We start from the raw sequence: 17,591 nt of genomic DNA on the forward strand, positions 1-17,591 counted from the left end.
TTCCCTAAAGATCCAGTCTGCTACGTCTTGTCAGAGTCTGGCAAAAGCAGCACACACATATCAAGGTTCTTAAAATTGTCAAATAAAGCCTTGGGGGGGTCTCATAATATGTGTTTCATCAAAATGTTGATGAACTCACAGTTCTCAACCAAGATCTTGGATTATACTAAACCTAAGCTGACTCTGCAAAAAGGTCCCTTGACACTATTAGTTTTGGCTTTGACTCAAATAACCACGTTAATGGTCAGAAACAATGCACTATTATATGGCCAGATTTTCTCAAATCAGCAACTTAAGGAAACTGTTCCAACAAATGATTTAAATGAAGTCTACATCAAAGAAAGGAAATTCAGAACTGAAGGACCCAGTTTTTTCTCTCATTACTTATTTTATGCCTAGCTATCATACGAGCTCCAAAAGGTCCTATGGATCTTACACAAAGATCTCATACGCTGACAGAAAGTTAAACATAGTGAACTCTATTTATGGAAACCACAGATTTACAAAGTAGGCCTTCTTTCCTCCAGAGGTGTTTTTGAATGCAAGTTTTTAAAAGTTTATCCCCTACTGGCAATAAAGTCTACAGTAAGCTATATTGTTTCACTTTTACCTAAATTTTAATTTTACAGTCTGAAATAATTATCTAATGGTTCATTAAACACACACACAAACACACACACACACACACACACACACACACACACACGAGTCTGGACAACATAGTGAGACCTCATCTCTCCAAAAAAAAAAAAAAAAAAAAAAAGGAAAGAAAAGAAATTAGGAAGGCATGGTGGCATGCTTCTGTAGAGCTACTTGGGAGGCTGAAGGGAGAGGATTGCTTCAGCCCAGGCGGTCAATGCTGCAGTGAGCCATGATTGTGCCACAGCACGCTAACCTGGGTGACATAATGAGACCCTGTCTCAAAAAAACAGTCATACATTCACATAGTATGTTACATTAAGATTGGCATGTATCTTGATTATTTTTAAAGTTGCTAATTCACATGTTAGAAAATGATCAAATGCACATTTCTTTTTGTGGATTACGCCTGCTGATCCATTTTTTCCAGATTAAATTATATTGAAGTTATTCCTGAGTACAGTATATCTAAATTTGTTTATATTCAGTTAATTCAATTGTTCCACTATATGGACTACATGGAACAGGCAGTGATGGGATTCAATGTTATTCATTCTATCAGGAAATTTAGCAGCATTGAACATAGCAGGGAGGGATAGTAATTATGTTAAAGTAAAACAATAACCAAACTTCACATTAATCAGCTATAAAAAATGTCAAATCTCTATGGACAAAATAACAATTAACAGGGACCTGATGAAGTTTTAATTTTGTTTTGGAAGAAGCTGAGAAAAACAATCATAGAAACAGTAGCAACAACTGTATTTGCGTAAGCACCCCATAATCCACAACCCACTTTCTTGGGAATTCAACTATTTTATTCATTAGTTTATTTTCCTATTAGCTGACGGATATTTGTATTACATGTACCCTCATGTTTCAACAGATGAGAACTCTGAATCTCAGAGAATTTAGGCAATTTGTCTAGGATTCAACAACTGGTGTGTATCAGGATGAGCACTTAATTCACTCACATAGAAAATGTTACAAGAACATCAAGGTTTCTGTGATGGTGAATTGTATGTGTCCATTTGAGTGGGTTAGGGGATGTCCAGACAATGGGCAACATGTATTTCTGGGAGTGTCTGTGACGGTGTTTCTGGAAGAGATTAGCATTTGATACTGTTAACTGAGTAAAGAAGACATGCCTTCACCAATGTGGGCCGGTGTCATCCAATCCGTTGAGGGTCCAGGTAGAAAAAAGGCAAATGTGCTATCTCTTCTGGAGCTGGGACACACATCTTTTCCTGCTCCCCCAATGTTAGAATTTTGCTCTTAGACTGAATTAAACCACCTGTTTTGCTGGTTCTTCACCTTGTAGATGGCAGATGGTGGGAATTCTTGACCCCCCCATACCAATACTTATAATAAATCTCTTCTTATTATCTCTATATGCTATTGAGTGTGTTTCTCTGGAGGACCCTAACTAAAACGATGTCTCTGAGACTGCAGTAAACAATGAGACTAACAAAGCAAAGTCAGCAAAGTGTGTGCCTAAGGAACTCACAGTCAAGCAGTTCAGACATTGAAATCCCATTAAGGGCAGTAGTACCATCCAATGAGTAGGTGAATGGGAAATACCTAACTCTCACTCGGATGGGGAGTGTCTGAAAAGCTTGCTGGAGGATGCTTATGTGAATCAAGTTCAAGAATAGGAGTAACTAGCAAGTAGAAGATGGGGCAGGTGGGGCTGGGGCATTTTAGACCAAGGAGCCAACATAACAAAAAGCCCAGAGATAAGCTACATGGTGGTGTATACACAAAAAATATATAGGAATATAGCATATTATACTAAAGGGAGTAGCAAGAAAGGAGGCTAGTATCATCAAAAGTATTTTGGATCTTACCCTGGAGAGACGGGAACCATGGAAATCATTTATGGAAGGAATTAATATAATTATAACTGTGTTTTAGGTAGATAATCTTCTTAAAACTCTTTTTTAAAATTATTTAAAACAATTTTTTTTTAACACTGGGTCTCACTGTGTTGCTTAGGCTGGTCTCGAACTCCTGGGCTCAAGTGATCCTCCTATCTTGGCCTCCCAAAGTGCTGGGATTATAGGCGTGAACCATGATGCCCAGCTTTTGTAGGTACATTAATCTGTTGTGTGAAGAATAGATTCTATGAGACAAGGTGGAGGCAAGGAACCTGGTTAGAAGTTAACAGTTTCCCGGAGAGATGATAAAGGCCTAAAATGGAGCAATGATAAGAAGGCAAGGGAGGTGGTGAGAGAGTTGAGAAATAGGTAAAAGGCAAAATAAGTAGGATTTTGTGATGACTGATTAAGAGCGAGATATGGGAAAATGGGAACATGAAGGATAAAGAGTAAAGCTGTCGACTGGCTGTGTGTCTGCAGGCTGCATTGCCAACAAGTCAAATAAAGAATATGAGGGAATTCAGCTTCTGATGTCTGGTCTGCTCTTATTTTCACTTCTTCACTATTATATTATGCAAACTAATGCTTACAGACTGAGTTAGCAGAAACTTAAAGACTCAGACAAACCTCTGACAGCTGCTTCTTGTTTTACTGAAAGTTATAATTACTCTTCAACTCTGAGTTCATTGGGACAGTAAATAGGGGTCACTCATAAACTGCAGTGTCCTAGATATTTCAGCAAAGTTTCTTTTCTGAAGCATGTAGTTTACTAGCAGCAAAGAGAGACGCTCTAGGAAGCATCCCATTAGTAGCAATTAAGTCAGGCAAAAGACAGCACGGGGCTTTTTTTCTGTCTTTGTGTCTCCCCTATTGCATGTCAGTCTCATACGCTAAGGCTCAGACTCCCAGAAGCTGTCACTGGCTCATCAGTCCTAACGAGAAAGTATTATGCTCCCACTGCACAGTTGGCATTAATACTTAGGGGAAGCATCAGACAAAATAACAATTCTACAGAATAGAATAGAATGCACATTCTTTTGATGTTTTAACATTCCTATTGTATGTCAACAATAAATTTAAAGAAATAGCAACATAATTCATGATACTGTATTTTATAGTTAAAAGAAAGCTGATAAAGTTGAGAGACTAGAGTGACTTCACATCAAGAGAAGAAAAATGGACAAGCTCTTATGAGAGAAGAGCTGGGATTTCACAGAAATGCCATTCATCTCATAACAGAGCATCACCTGGTTTGGCAATGTTTGGCACCTGCCTTTTCTTTGAACAGAGCTTCAAAAATTGACCCATCCTGTGAGAAGCCTGGAGAGGAGTATAGTGGGGTGTGAATTGAGATCTAAACATACCGCTTCCTGTGACTGGCTGGCCCTGCACTCAGCCCTCAAGAGAAACAAGAAGACTAAGTGTCTTTTAGTTCCTGTTGTGAGAGAGACAAACAAAAATGGGATTGGATTTTCTTATACTTCAACTCAGGGAGATAAAAGGTGATGGCTTGGGAAATGGTTGGTCTGTTTTCAGGCCGTTCTTGGTTCGGTTTCCTGTGACTGATGGGACACAGCGATGGGAACGTGATCACTCTGGTGACAGAGAGTCACAAATTTACTTTGGAAATGAAATTGTTACAGTAAGAAGAGCTGCTTTATCTGTGAAGTTACAAAAGGAGTGGAAAGATTAATAATGCCATCTAGTTTGCCCTGTTTAAGCAATGAGTATCATTGAAGCAAGGAATCACAAGAAATCTTAGAGGCTGAGGACAAACCCAGAAACAGGAGAAACTCAAACTTTAAACTATGTGGCTTTATCACCTATCTTTCGTTTGGAAGAGCACTCCTCAAAAATGGAATAATTTAAAAAGCCACCAAGATGATTGTCATTGAAAGTAAATAATTTATAAATTTTACAGGGTTTGTTATTCATAATTGAATAAATAGATTTTTTTTTTCATTTTTAAGTATTTTGAAGCTGTATTCACCATGCTTTTCCTAAAGTCTACTTCAAACAAAGAAAAAAGCATTTGCTTTTCTTTTTAATCATTTTAGTTTAAAAATAAAAATAATAATTTAATTTGGCCGTGATCTGATTCTAAGAAGAACCTGAAGGCCCACCTTGTAAGCATCTAATAAATACGTAATGGATTTAGATTAAGATAGCAAAATAATATAAAAACAAACCTGCAACCATTCTTGAATACCAAGGGGAGGCATAAATTTTAGCAGTTTCAACGACACGCTGTTTAAAAACGTGGCAGGGTGCCTCTACGCATCTATGTTGTTCTTGTTAGATTTTACCTTTTATAGGTATGTCACAACCTATAAAATTGTTACAAATACTGTATGTAGTATATATCTTTTTGTCTTAAAAGATGGAGCCATGATGCAACATGAAACACCACTTCAGTGAATAATTCATTCCTACCAAGACAGAGCCAGCTATCCTAACACTTGTCAAATTGAAATGCTACAGTTCAAAAATAACAATGTAATAAATCAAAATAGAGGTGATAGGTCTTTAAAAAGATGCTTGATTTTGTTTGTGTATTTTAGGTTCACAAAAAGATTTCTTGAAAGAAAGGTATGTAGATATTATACACATGGAGAGGAAACAGGGATGCAGACAAACACTAAGTATAAATGTAACAACACTGATGGTTAACATGTATAGGTAATGAAACTTTGCTTAGTTTAGAAAATGATGTAATGTGAGGTTCAGGTTTACTGAATTTTCTGGCTAACTCAAAGTTAAGCAGAAACACTTTTCTGTTGTAATTACCCCAAACAGCATTGTTTCACTATTTTGTATTGGTCATATAATGAACAGTAATTATCCTTTGATAGGTCATTACTGCTGAGCCTTTGGGTCTCATTCTGAGAATTAGTTTCAATAATATACCAATATTGGTATACCATGTATACCAATATGCAAGTTAAAGGAATCAGGATATTCTTTTTATTGCCTAAATATTTACAGAGCCCAGAAAAAATATATTTTTAGCCCAAACTTCCTAATATCACCAAAATTTTATTACAGTTTGCCTCTTTCCTAAGTAAAATAAAACCTGCATTATTAAGTAATCAACATCTTATTTGATTCAATATTTTAATTTGACTTTGGCATTCCACTGGCCAGGGACAAGTAATCCCATGAATGTTACACCAAATGTGGTACAGGTTTTAGTGGTGCAATTACTTTCTATTAACAGGGTGCAACCTCATATTTCATCCATGTTTTGGAATGATCATTAAGGAGATAAAGAAGTTTTTGAGGATATTTGCTCATGGATAATCTTACTAGTCTCTGTATGAATTGTGAGAAAGCACCACTACTTTACAGAGAGAAACAGAGGCGCTGAGAATCTAAAAAATTAGAAAACAGTCACTCTTAGAGATAACGGAATGGAAATTGTGACAAAAAACCCTGGGCTGAATGTTCTTCCATTTCAATAACACTCCAATGCACATGTAATACAATCTCTTTGATTCATTTTTCTTCCAAAATGGTCATAAATTTCAATAATTTATCTACCTATTTTCCAAAACTTCAATACATATCTAGGACTAGCTTCACTGGCGCTAGCAAAATCCAACACATTTACTATAATAGCCCGTAAGGATTTTTATTTTTATTTTATTTTTAGCGGCAGGGTCTCAATCTGTCACCCAGGTTGGAGTGCAAGGCAGGGTTCGCAGCTCACTGAAACTTCCCACTCGTGGACTCAAGCTATTTTCCTGCCTCAGCCCCCCATGTCGCTGGGACTATAGGTGCACACCAACATGTACAATTGATTTTAAAATTATTTTTTGTAGAGATGGAGCCATGAACTCCTGGCCACAAGCATTCCTCCTGCCTCAACTTTCCAATAAAGGTTTTAAAAAATGAAAATGTACTGCTTTATATTTGAGAAATGTCTTTAATAATTTGTCACATAATAAATTGTCATGACAATATTAGTACTTCAGATTTTTCATTTACAGTAGAAGAGCCACTGATCTAGAATTATCTAAAACTACTATTTTTCTTACCAAATAATAATTATTGAAATTAAGCAGTAAAGCTATCAATAATAACACTCATAAGTCTAATGCTGTTTATTTACAAAATATTTACTGTGTAACAGATAATATGTTAAATATCCTTATACAAAGGTTGGTATTACTGTGTCCATTCTACATATGGGTCAACTGAGTTTCATGAAATTTATGTAAACTCTTCTAGGTTACATAGTAATAAATGACAGAATCATGATTCACCTAAATTCTGCCTGATTCCAATGTCCATTTTCTTAGCTACACCATTATCTTTAACACACTTCTTCTACCTTTCTAAGTCTCAAATTATAAAGACATTTAAAAAAGTCTTCTATTCTTTCTGTCAGTTCATCAAGTAACTCCTCATTCCTGAGGTTTGTGAAGTTGCTCGTTTAAAAATAAAAATAAATTTATGTGCTCCAACCCAGATCTCCTAAATTGGATTTTCTACAGGCCATGCCTGAAAATCTGTATACTTAACAAGTAACTTCCGGTAAGTTTAAGAAACAGTGTCTAGCCCTAGATTTTACTCTGTTCCCTTTTCACCTCCATTCTTTTTAAAAAATACATTTCATTGTATATATTTAAAGTATACAACATAACGTTATGAGATACAGACAGTAAAACAATTACTGTGCTCTTTCAAACACAGGTCATAAGGCAGCATCATTCATAAATGGCAATCTCTTCAAATTTGATCAAATGGAGCTTACTGTTGGCACTCAGAATCAAAACCACCAGAAGCTGCTTGAGTTTTCCCTAGGATGTCCCTGTGCTCTCTCTCTTTCTTCCTTTCTTTCTTTCCCTTTCTTTCTTTTCTTTCTCTTTCTTTCTCTTTCTTTCTTTCTTTCTTTTTCTTTCTTTCTTTCCTTCTTTCCTTCCTTCCTTCCTTCCTTCTTTCTTTCTTTCTTTCTTTTTCTTTCCTTTTCTCTCTTTCTCTCTCTCTTTCTTTCTTTCTTTTTTTGAGGCAGAGCTTTGCTCTTGTTGCCCAAGCTAGAATGCAATGGTGCAATCTCGGCTCGCTGCAACCTCTGTCTCGCAGGTTCAAGCGATTCTCCTGACTCAGCCTCCAGAGTAGCTGAGATTACAGCCGCATGCCACCATGCCCAACTAATTTTTTTTGTATTTTTAGTAGAAACGGGGTTTCACCATGTTAGCCAGGCCGGTCTCAAACTCCTTACCTCAGGTGATCTGACCACCTTGGCCTCCCATAGTGCTGGGATTACAGGCGTGAGCCACCACGCCCGGCCCCCTGTGCTGTTTCTACCATTCAAGTAGAAGTCTGAAATGCATATTCACATTTCAAATTTTAATAAGAATTTATTAGATAAAGTGCCTATTAGATGCCCAGTACCATGAAAGAACCGTGAAGAGTACACAAGTAGAAAAGCCATGGAAACCCCTAGAGTCAAGAGAGGAATATTTAAAGACATAAAGTCTAGAAAACAGCAGAATTTGGGATTACAAGAAGACCTTGGCAAAAAAAAAAAAAAGACTTCTCAAATCAGTGTTCTTTTTAAGATGCTGGAATTAACTACATCTCTGCTGGGGGTGAAAATCAAATGGCCACCCTTATGTAAGGTAATTTATTCCCACAGCTTCTACCTGCATTACTGAGCTTTATTGCCTTAACATCAATGATCAAAATTAAATACTCACTGTATGAGATGTGAGGGAGAGAAAGATTATGTTTAAGCTCGTAGTGACTCCAACACTGCCTTTTAAAAATGAGCTATACACAAAACACGGAAAGTTTTTTAACAATACAATTACACTACTGAATTTTTTTAACTGTAATTATTTCCTGCTACCAAATGGCTTCAATTCTGATTAGTTTCCTTTGTAGTAACTGGTGCTTTTCTACATTCAATCTCAAAAGACGAAAAAAGGCATATCTTCTCAGGTTTCCTTTGAATGTTTTTTTCTTATTTATCTTTTGCAGTTGGGAATCATGTTACTTTCTTTAACATACTGTGTTTATTATTCCAGCATGTTAAAGATGTTTTAACAGTGATGTTAATAGGCATATTTGATTTTAATATTGAATAATATATCCTCAACTATATAAAGATCTTTTAAACATTTATAGAAAACACAACGCAGTTGAAATGAGAACTTCTAAATTCAAGTAGTTTCTGGATTTGATCATTAGTGCCAATTTCCATTGAAATCCAGGCTTAGAGAGCAAGATTTCCACACGGAAAACTTAAGGCTGAATGAATTTTGTAACTGAATTTAAAATTGCAGGAAGAAACTCTATTTTGATTTCAATGTCTACTGTATACACAGCAGAATAGCTGTTAGTTATAAAAGCATCAGGCTACCAAGGTAAAGTACTTTAAAACACAAAGTGAAATACATTTCACTGACTAGCGTAATAGACAGTCAACCTCCTTATCACAACTGCCTGGAGATAGACACACCTTTTCATGTCTTGTATTCATCCTGGCTATTTTCACTCCTTCTGGAGGGCTTTTGAACTTGGATTTGACACCTCTTATATTTATGCTTTCTGTAAATGTGAAGAGGTTTTCTTTTCTTAGTTTTAGCCTTACTTGGAGTTCAAGTCTAACTTAGATTAAAGAGTAGTCTTGGCCTTAGAAACTCAATGTTTGTTCTTGATCTTTCTTTTTTTCCTTTTGTTTTTATGAGATTGAGCTAAAAACCCCAAAGTGGGACATAATGGCTTTAGAGACAGGAAGGAAATATTCTTTACTCTTTTTTTTCTAGTGTAAAAAGCCCACAAGGCTCTTTTGTACAAAGCCCACAGTAGAAATGCTCCCTCAAAAGCCACCTTTTTTTTTCTAAGTAGTCTTAGAACAGACAGTGTTCAGAAAAGATGACAGCATCAAGTGTTGCTAATGTTAGACCCCAAAACAAGCTAAATGGTTTATGGCCAGAACTTCCATTTACTATATATACTGTCAAAACAGGAATTTTTTTTCCAACCAATAAAATGTTTTTTAAAGGTCATTGCCTCTGAAATTCCACAATAAACAACTAGCCACTTAAAAAGAAAAAAAAATAAAGGAAAGTTCTCGAATGGGATATAGTGAGAAATAATCAGTATGACATCACAGAGAAAAACAAAATGGGATTATGAGAATGAAAAACTTCTGGATTATGGATGGAAAAGAGGTGACAGATCCATTTCCTCCTATCAGCTTAAGACGTGACTTTGACTTTCAAAAACCTGGTAGCCATAGAACACGGTATCCACTTGGGCTCATACGATGCTAAATAATAAATCTGTATCAAAATTAGCAAAGTACAAGTGCAATTCGTTCAATCAACTGATATTTATTGAGTGTTTGTTATGATGCAGGCACTCTGTGCACACAAAACAATTGCCAAGTCCCTGCTCAATAAATCCTACATTCTGAAGAGTAATAGAATCTTCCTTTTCTGTTACAAATTGTACGGGCCCTTGAAAGTGGATGATCTTGAAGTAATGAAAGACTTGTTTTCCTCCAAAGACAAAGTTTCCTCCAAGACAGCAATAGCTGTCATTTAATTAAAAAGATTAGAAGGGCTCTATGTTTGAAGACCTGGAGTTTAAAGCACATCCTTCGCCTCTACTTGACCAAGATAGTTTTTGAACTATCTTGAACATTTAATTCAATTTTGAACATAATTTTCAACATTTAATTCAATTTCCTGTAACACTTACAGAGCTCCCATAGGCAAAACAATATGTGTTCTTTAAATATATTTGAAATACATTATTTAGAGCAATACTTAAAGTCTATATGTAACATAGCCCTATACATAATATTTTCTTCAATTATCAGCATTATATTTTGTATGCTAAAACCACCAAAACAAAGACTTCCCCAATGCCTACCTTGAACAGTCAGAGTAGCAGATGCTTCAGCTTTGCCCACCATATTTTCTGCAACACAAGTGTATGAACCCATGTCACCAGCTGTCACCTTCCTAATTTTCAAGGTATGATCATCTCGGATTTCATATCTAATGACATAACAAAAGAAAGCACAGTTAAGTGACTTTCTACTTGAAAGATCTCATTATTATATATACAATGCTTCAAAGCACAAGCTACACTCTTTTCTGATAACTTAAAACAAAGAGTAAAATGTGGTATTCCTCTAAGTCAGCTGGCAGAAGAAAAGCTTGTTTTTATAATTATGTGGACTAACATATTAAACTACTTTCTAAAAGAACATTTTGGGGTAAAGTTGGCATTTATTTACTTATTTCCTCAAGCTCCTGTGCTCACACTAAAACAAAAAGATAGTGACCATTAATTAAATTCTTACCATTTGCCAGACTTTAAATGTTTTATAGATTTTATCCTTCTAAGTTTTCATAACAATGGTATGAAATAACTGTTATGCTCACCTCCATTTTTTGGATGAGGACACTGAGGTATAGGAGGTAAAGGAACTTGGCCTTGGTCCTCATCTAGTTCGGTGGCAGAATCGAAATTTGAACCCACTTCCATTTTCGAGTTTACTTGTCTTGCCTCATCTTCCCTCCCCCTAAGTGTTAGGTTTTCCTTGAACTTTCACTTTAGTCCTCTTTTTACTCTACATGATCTCCCTGAGTTAAGTTATCTACTATAGTTTACATACTGATCTACCACACAAACATTTCCTATCCCTAATTCATCTAAGTTCCAAATTTGGATTTCTAACTAATAATTAGACATCACATCCCACAGGCACCTAATATTTAATGTATTAAATAAAACTTTCTGTTCTTCCCCTAACATAAACCAACTCCTTTTCTTAACACATTTACGTATCTTCTTTCACCAGCTGTCTATATCTAATAAGTCATCCAATTTGTCATTTTAGTCTTAGAAATTTCTCTTTACTGTTGAGCCCTGTCTCTATCTCACCTCTCAGTTCAGACAGTTTACATCTCTGATCTGGACAACCACAAAAATCGTGTCCCTGCCACTAGCCTCTCCCCAGAATAATGTAACACCCATAGTGCTAACAAAATTAATTTTTCTTCTTATTATTTTTTTGGAGATGGAGTCACACTCTGCCGCTCAGGCTGGAGTGTAGTGGCGCGATCTCGGCTCACTGCAACCTCCGCCTCCCAGGCTCAAGCAATTCTCCTGCCTCAGCCGCCCGAGCAGCTGGGATTATAGAATTATAGTGTGCCACCATGCCCGGCTAATTTTTGTATTTTAGTAGAGACAAGGTTTCACCATGTTGGCCAGGCTGGTCTCGAACTCCTGACCTCAGGTGATCTGCCCGCCTTGGCCTCCCAAAGTGCTCAGATTACAGGCGTGTGCCACTGGGCCCGGCCAACAAAATTAATTTTTCTAAAGGGTATACCTATCTATACTAACACTCTTGGCTCACCAATGTGCATATAATATTAGGAATTCTTTATTACACAAAGCCCCTCTTAGTTTCAACCTGATATCTCATAACTTCTCATCATAAATCCTATGCCTTACCTAGCCATGCTAAACTTTATGCCATTCAAAGGAGATGACATTCCTTCTCAGCTTTGTGTCTGTGTTGTGATAACCCATTTCCTGGAATATTCTTTTCTTCTTCCTTGCTTATCAGACTGATACATACTTTTCAAGACATTACTTATGTGTCATGTTTCTTTCAGAACTCTCTCCCAAATTCAAATTCCCCACTCTGAGCTGGCACAGGTTTACCTTTATGTGACAAAAGAGCTTGTATATTAGTCTGTTCTCACACTGCTATGAAGAAATACCCGAAACTGGGTAATTTATAAAGGAAAGAGGTTTAATTGACTCACAGTTCCACATGGCTGGGGAGACCTCAGGAAACTTACAATCATGGCGGAAGGCACCTCTTCACAGGGCGACAGGAGAGAGAATGAGTGCCAGCAGGGGAAATGCCAGACGCTTATAAAACCATCAGATCTCATGAGAACTCACTCACTATCACAAGAACAGCATGAGGGAAACCACCCCTATGATTCAATCATCTCCAACTGATTCCACTCTTAACATGCGAATCTCAAGATTCAAGGTGTTGAAAGATTTGAGTGGGGACACAAAGCCATACCATATCAGCTTGATATTGTTATTCTGTATCTATCAATGCATTTCCTTTTGTGAGCTCCTTGAGAGCAGAAACTATGTCTAAGCCACTACTGTAATCCCAACACCTAGACAGAAGGCTCAACACATGTTTGCTGAATGAGTGAACATACTGGAGAAGACGGCCCGCTGACAGTACCCGAAAGCCTTTATTTGACTGGCTCATTCCCTAAGGCTCCCTGATTCGTGCATCTCTGCTCCTGGCCAATTTAAGGACTTGACAGATATCAAGAAACTCCAGCCTCTTCTACCATTCTCTGATGATATTTTAGCTGAGGAAAAGGAAGCCTGATTTTTAATTGGCTCATAGATACATCCTTAAGGCTGTATCTTTCTTCCCTTTCCTGCCTACTACCAAACCAAAAAACTAGTATTAACTGTCATCTGGTTGAACAGAAGAGAAACCTGTGATATTAAAGAATATCATATTTTACAAAGGTTCCCTCTGCAGCCCAGGGTCACGAATGCACAGTTCTTCTCTGAAAGCCTCAGAGAAAGCACGATGGCAACCTCCTGTTTCTAATTATCTCCAGTGTTGTATCTGGCCCCTGATAGAGGATTCTAGAACGGACTATTCTAATGGCCCGGATGTGGAGATGATGTGATGAGAAACGTAGAAATGCTGAGTTGACAAATCACATCATGAAACTCTGATGTGTACCTGGATTTGGGCAGCTCTCCATCATCTTTCCTCCATCGTACTGTAGGTACAGGGTCACCTCGGGCCTCACATTTAAATTCTGCACTGTCATCCACAGTTACTGCCAAGTTACTGGGTCTCTTCACAAATGATGGTCTCTCTAAAATTAAAAAGAGCCGTCTTAAGGTAAAATTTTAAAATGAACCAGCTGAAAAACACTTTAGGAGTTCAGTAAGAGCATATTTTTAATTTAAAATATCAGCGAGGAAATTATTCCACAGAGTCCCCTCATTCTAGAAGCTTCTCCCTAGGTTTAGTGCTTCCTCCTAGTCCTCCTCCCACATCTTTGGCTATTTTATCTCAAGCTGCTTTTCTGATTTCTTCTCTCCTCTTTCTACCCACCCCCTAAAAAATATTTGGCTTAACAATTTTTCTTTCTCCCTTGTATACAGACACAAAATGATAAGAGATCTATTTTTCAATGAGAAGATTAAATAAAATTACACTTACCTAAGACAGTCAGCTCGGCTACTTCACTCTCACGTTCCCCAACCATATTGGTACCAACACAAACATATTTGCCAGCGTCACTTTTACGGGTGTAAGTGATCATGAGCTTTCCTCCTCGTATCTTAAAAAAAAGTTTCACATGAATACTATTAAAATTGCTTCAGCTATGTTTACATGACAGATGTCTTCATAAGTGAAGACTGCTTTCTAAGCATATAAATCAAAGCATAATTACATCAACAGCTGATGTGTAGTATTTGCTATTTTTAGGTAGTAACCTTAAAGAGAATTGACTCCAAAGGTACGATATAAAAGAAGCAAAAATGTTTCTCCTTACTTACATTTCATGTAAAGTTATATTCTGTATAGCTAGAAACTTGTTGCCCAATCAGCCAAGTTATTTCATATTATTTAGTTAACTGAAAAACCATAAAAATTGCGTGAATAATTTAGTTAGCAAGAGGAAAAAGAAAAAGAAAATTCTTAATACCATATGACTATAATTAATATAGAAATATATATTAGCTATAAGTGATTTCAGGAAAATGTATTCTAGCATTATATGAATTAATTAAAATGTCTCTAATAACTTAATTTGCCAGAGTTGCTTTAAAGGAATGTATCTTCATTGCGAAAACATAGTAGAACCTGTCATTTCCTTAAAAACGTGATGTTGCTGCCACCCAAGCTGGTTTTTGGGGACTTGAAAGGCAGAGAATGAACAGGTCCCAGTAAATCATCAGGAAAGACATGCTTGGGTACACTCTTGAACATATAATTAATTGAATAAAAATTAATTTTAAATGTAAGCAGACATACAGTATAAGAAGTCGACTGAAACTAAACATGAATTAAGATTGGACTATCCTTAATTTAACACGCTTTTGGATGAGAGTTGAGTTCAATTACCCATGAATATCTACAATGTCCTGATCTTAGAAAGGTTTTATTAGGGAAAATTTCCAGAATGTTTATTCATAGAGGTTTTTTACCTCATAGTTACCAACCAGATAAAGGAAGAAGGAAGGAAGGAAGTGAGGGAGGGAGAGAGAGAGGAAGGAAGGGAAGGAGGGAGGAAGGGAGGGAAACATTCTAGCACATTTTTTTCATAATACATTATGGAGTTCATTGAAACTACCACTTTGTAAAGGTGAGGTCCCCTCACAGTTTTGAATGCCTAAATGGCTTTATTCTAATCCAGGCATCCAAACTAGGTATTCTGGCCAAGTCTTTAAATATTAGAGGAAACAAAACACTAACAAAGTTTTTAATTTTTGTGAGTTTAGAACTTGATTTTTTTTCAGTAGCATCATAAACAAATGATCAGCCTGCTCCAGATTCCCATCCAGGGATTTTTCTCTGCATCGTTCATCATTCTATCCCTCATACCCAGAATAACGCCTGCACGCAGTAGTCACTCCAAATACTGTTGTTGAACATAAACTACTATTGTTAGTCTGTTATCCAATTTAAAATATTTCTATAAGGTTTATAAAAGTTATATGTTAAATTGTTTTATTTTTTCATACATATTTAAATTTTCAAATAGAGAAATATAAAGAAAACGTCACACAAAAAAATGCACATTAGTGTTAGTACTTTTGAACATTTGTCTTTCAATTATGTGTGTATACATACACACTCACATACACACATGCATATACAGAGATACACATTTACCATGAATATATGTTTATATATACATATACACATATAAACATATATACATACACATAATTTTTCTAAAGTAGAATCACGTGATATGTGCTGTTTTATAAGCTGCATTTTCAAAAGTATGAGGCATTACTATATTTTAAATGTTCAAGAAATTTTACACAGATCCTCAGCATCAATTTCCAAGGCTACATACAATTCTAACATTTGGGTTTACTACATTTTACTTAACTATTCCCATACTGATAGATATTTAAGACATCAGTGCTAGGTAATTTAGAAATCTCATTCTTCCTGCTTATGAACAACACTGAAATCAGTATTCTTTTGTATATATCTTTTCTCATATGTGCAGTTATTTCCTTGGGAGGTATCAAAGTGGGATTCTTAAAGGTATACCCAACTTAAGGCTATTGGTTTATATTACTAATTATCTTATGTTTCATAAAGTCATTTTAATATAAATATATCATTTAAATTTTTGTCTTTATCATAACCCTGCTGTGAGACTATTTGGGGAAGTGTTAAAATAACCTCACTTTTCACTAAAGGGAACAGTGGCTCAGAAAAGTATAACCTCTTCTCCCACATACCTCTGGTATGCTCATTGTAAAAATATGTTTTAATTATGCTTCCAAGTGTCAGTCCCCTGACCTTAGTATGAACATTGAGGCAGAGAAGCATATGTAATTCCTCATGGGAGCCCCTGTTACAATGCCTTGTAAATAGTAAAAATTTTGTGGGAGGAAATGACTTGTGCAATGTCACACAACAAGTGGAAACAAGGTGAAGACTTTAGGTCAGATATGTGTCTTTGCATTTATGCAGCCAACAGACACATGAAGAAATGCTCATCATCACTGGCCATCAGAGAAATGCAAATCAAAACCACAATGAGATACCATCTCACACCAGTTAGAATGGCGATCATTAAAAAGTCAGGAAACAACAGGTGCTGGAGAGGATGTGGAGAAATAGGAACGCTTTTAAACTGTTGGTGGGACTGTAAACTAGTTCAACCATTGTGGAAGCCAGTGTGGCAATTCCTCAGGGATCTAGAACTAGAAATACCATTTGACCCAGCCATCCCATTACTGGGTATATACCCAAAGGATTATAAATCATGCTGCTATAAAGGCACATGCACACGCATATTTATTATGGCACTATTCACAATAGCAAAGACTTGGAACCAACCCAAATGTCCATCGATGATAGACTGGATTAAGAAAATGTGGCACATATACACCATGGAATACTATGCAGCCATAAAAAAGGATGAGTTCATGTCCTTTGTAGGGACGTGGATGAAGCTGGAAACCATCATTCTCAGCAAACTATCACAAGAACAAAAAACCAAACACCACATGTTCTCACTCATAGGTGGGAACTGAACAACGAGAACACTTGGACACAGGAAGCGGAACATCACACACTGGGACCTGTTGTGGGGTGGGGGGGGGGCGGTGGAGGGATACCATTAGGAGATATACCTAACGTAAATGATGAGTTGATGGGTGCAGCACACCAACATGGCACATGTATACATATGTAACAAACCTGCAGGTTGTGCACATGCACCCTAAAACTTAAAGTATAATTAAAAAAAAAAAGATACGTGTCTTTGGCTATACGACTTGTACAAATGAAAATAAATGCACAGCTCACATCCTTATTATCTTAATTACTGCTTAATAAACTTGAGTTTAAAAAACTTGAGTTCTTGAGGTCCAGAACAATTTGAGTATCATCTTATCAAAATCTTCCTAAGAACTTTTGTAACCTTTCATGCGCTGATTTTGGAACACTCGCATAAGCATTTCCAAAAATCCTAAGGAAACAAAATTATTACAGGAAAAGAGGAAGATGAAAAATCCAATATCTGAAATGGAAGTTAAGTGAGCTGAGGTGTAGCTAGATGTTTCTTTATTAGTTCTATAACTTTGGATAGCACGCCGAGCCTCTTCTTATGCCTCAGAATCTAACCTTGAAGTCTCTGGATATTTAGGAGACAAGTTCATTGCTGAAAGAACTGTACAATGATACATAAAAGATATACCAAAATAAGAGGAAACAAACACATAATTTAACATTCTCTTTTTTTTAAGAGTGAGTAAATGTTCAATGTTTTTTATCTACTATAAAAT

General features: G+C 36.4%; 1 protein-coding gene across 6 annotated transcripts in view; it reads right to left on the bottom strand.

Moving 5' to 3' along the window:
• Nucleotides 1-17,591, bottom strand: part of ROBO1 (roundabout guidance receptor 1) — an 813,755-nt gene that overhangs the window by 106,750 nt on the left and 689,414 nt on the right. For all 6 annotated transcript variants that reach the window (XM_063703935.1, XM_063703932.1, XM_063703934.1 and 3 more), the window contains exons 4-6: nucleotides 13,771-13,891; nucleotides 13,282-13,420; nucleotides 10,404-10,531 (exon numbers count right to left, since the gene is read on the bottom strand). In XM_063703935.1, coding sequence (XP_063560005.1) covers nucleotides 10,404-10,531; nucleotides 13,282-13,420; nucleotides 13,771-13,891 — 388 coding nt within the window. The remainder of the gene's footprint in view (nucleotides 1-10,403; nucleotides 10,532-13,281; nucleotides 13,421-13,770; nucleotides 13,892-17,591) is intronic.

Source organism: Gorilla gorilla, chromosome 2 (genome assembly GCF_029281585.2).
Source record: "Gorilla gorilla gorilla isolate KB3781 chromosome 2, NHGRI_mGorGor1-v2.1_pri, whole genome shotgun sequence".
Classification (NCBI taxonomy): domain Eukaryota; kingdom Metazoa; phylum Chordata; class Mammalia; order Primates; family Hominidae; genus Gorilla; species Gorilla gorilla.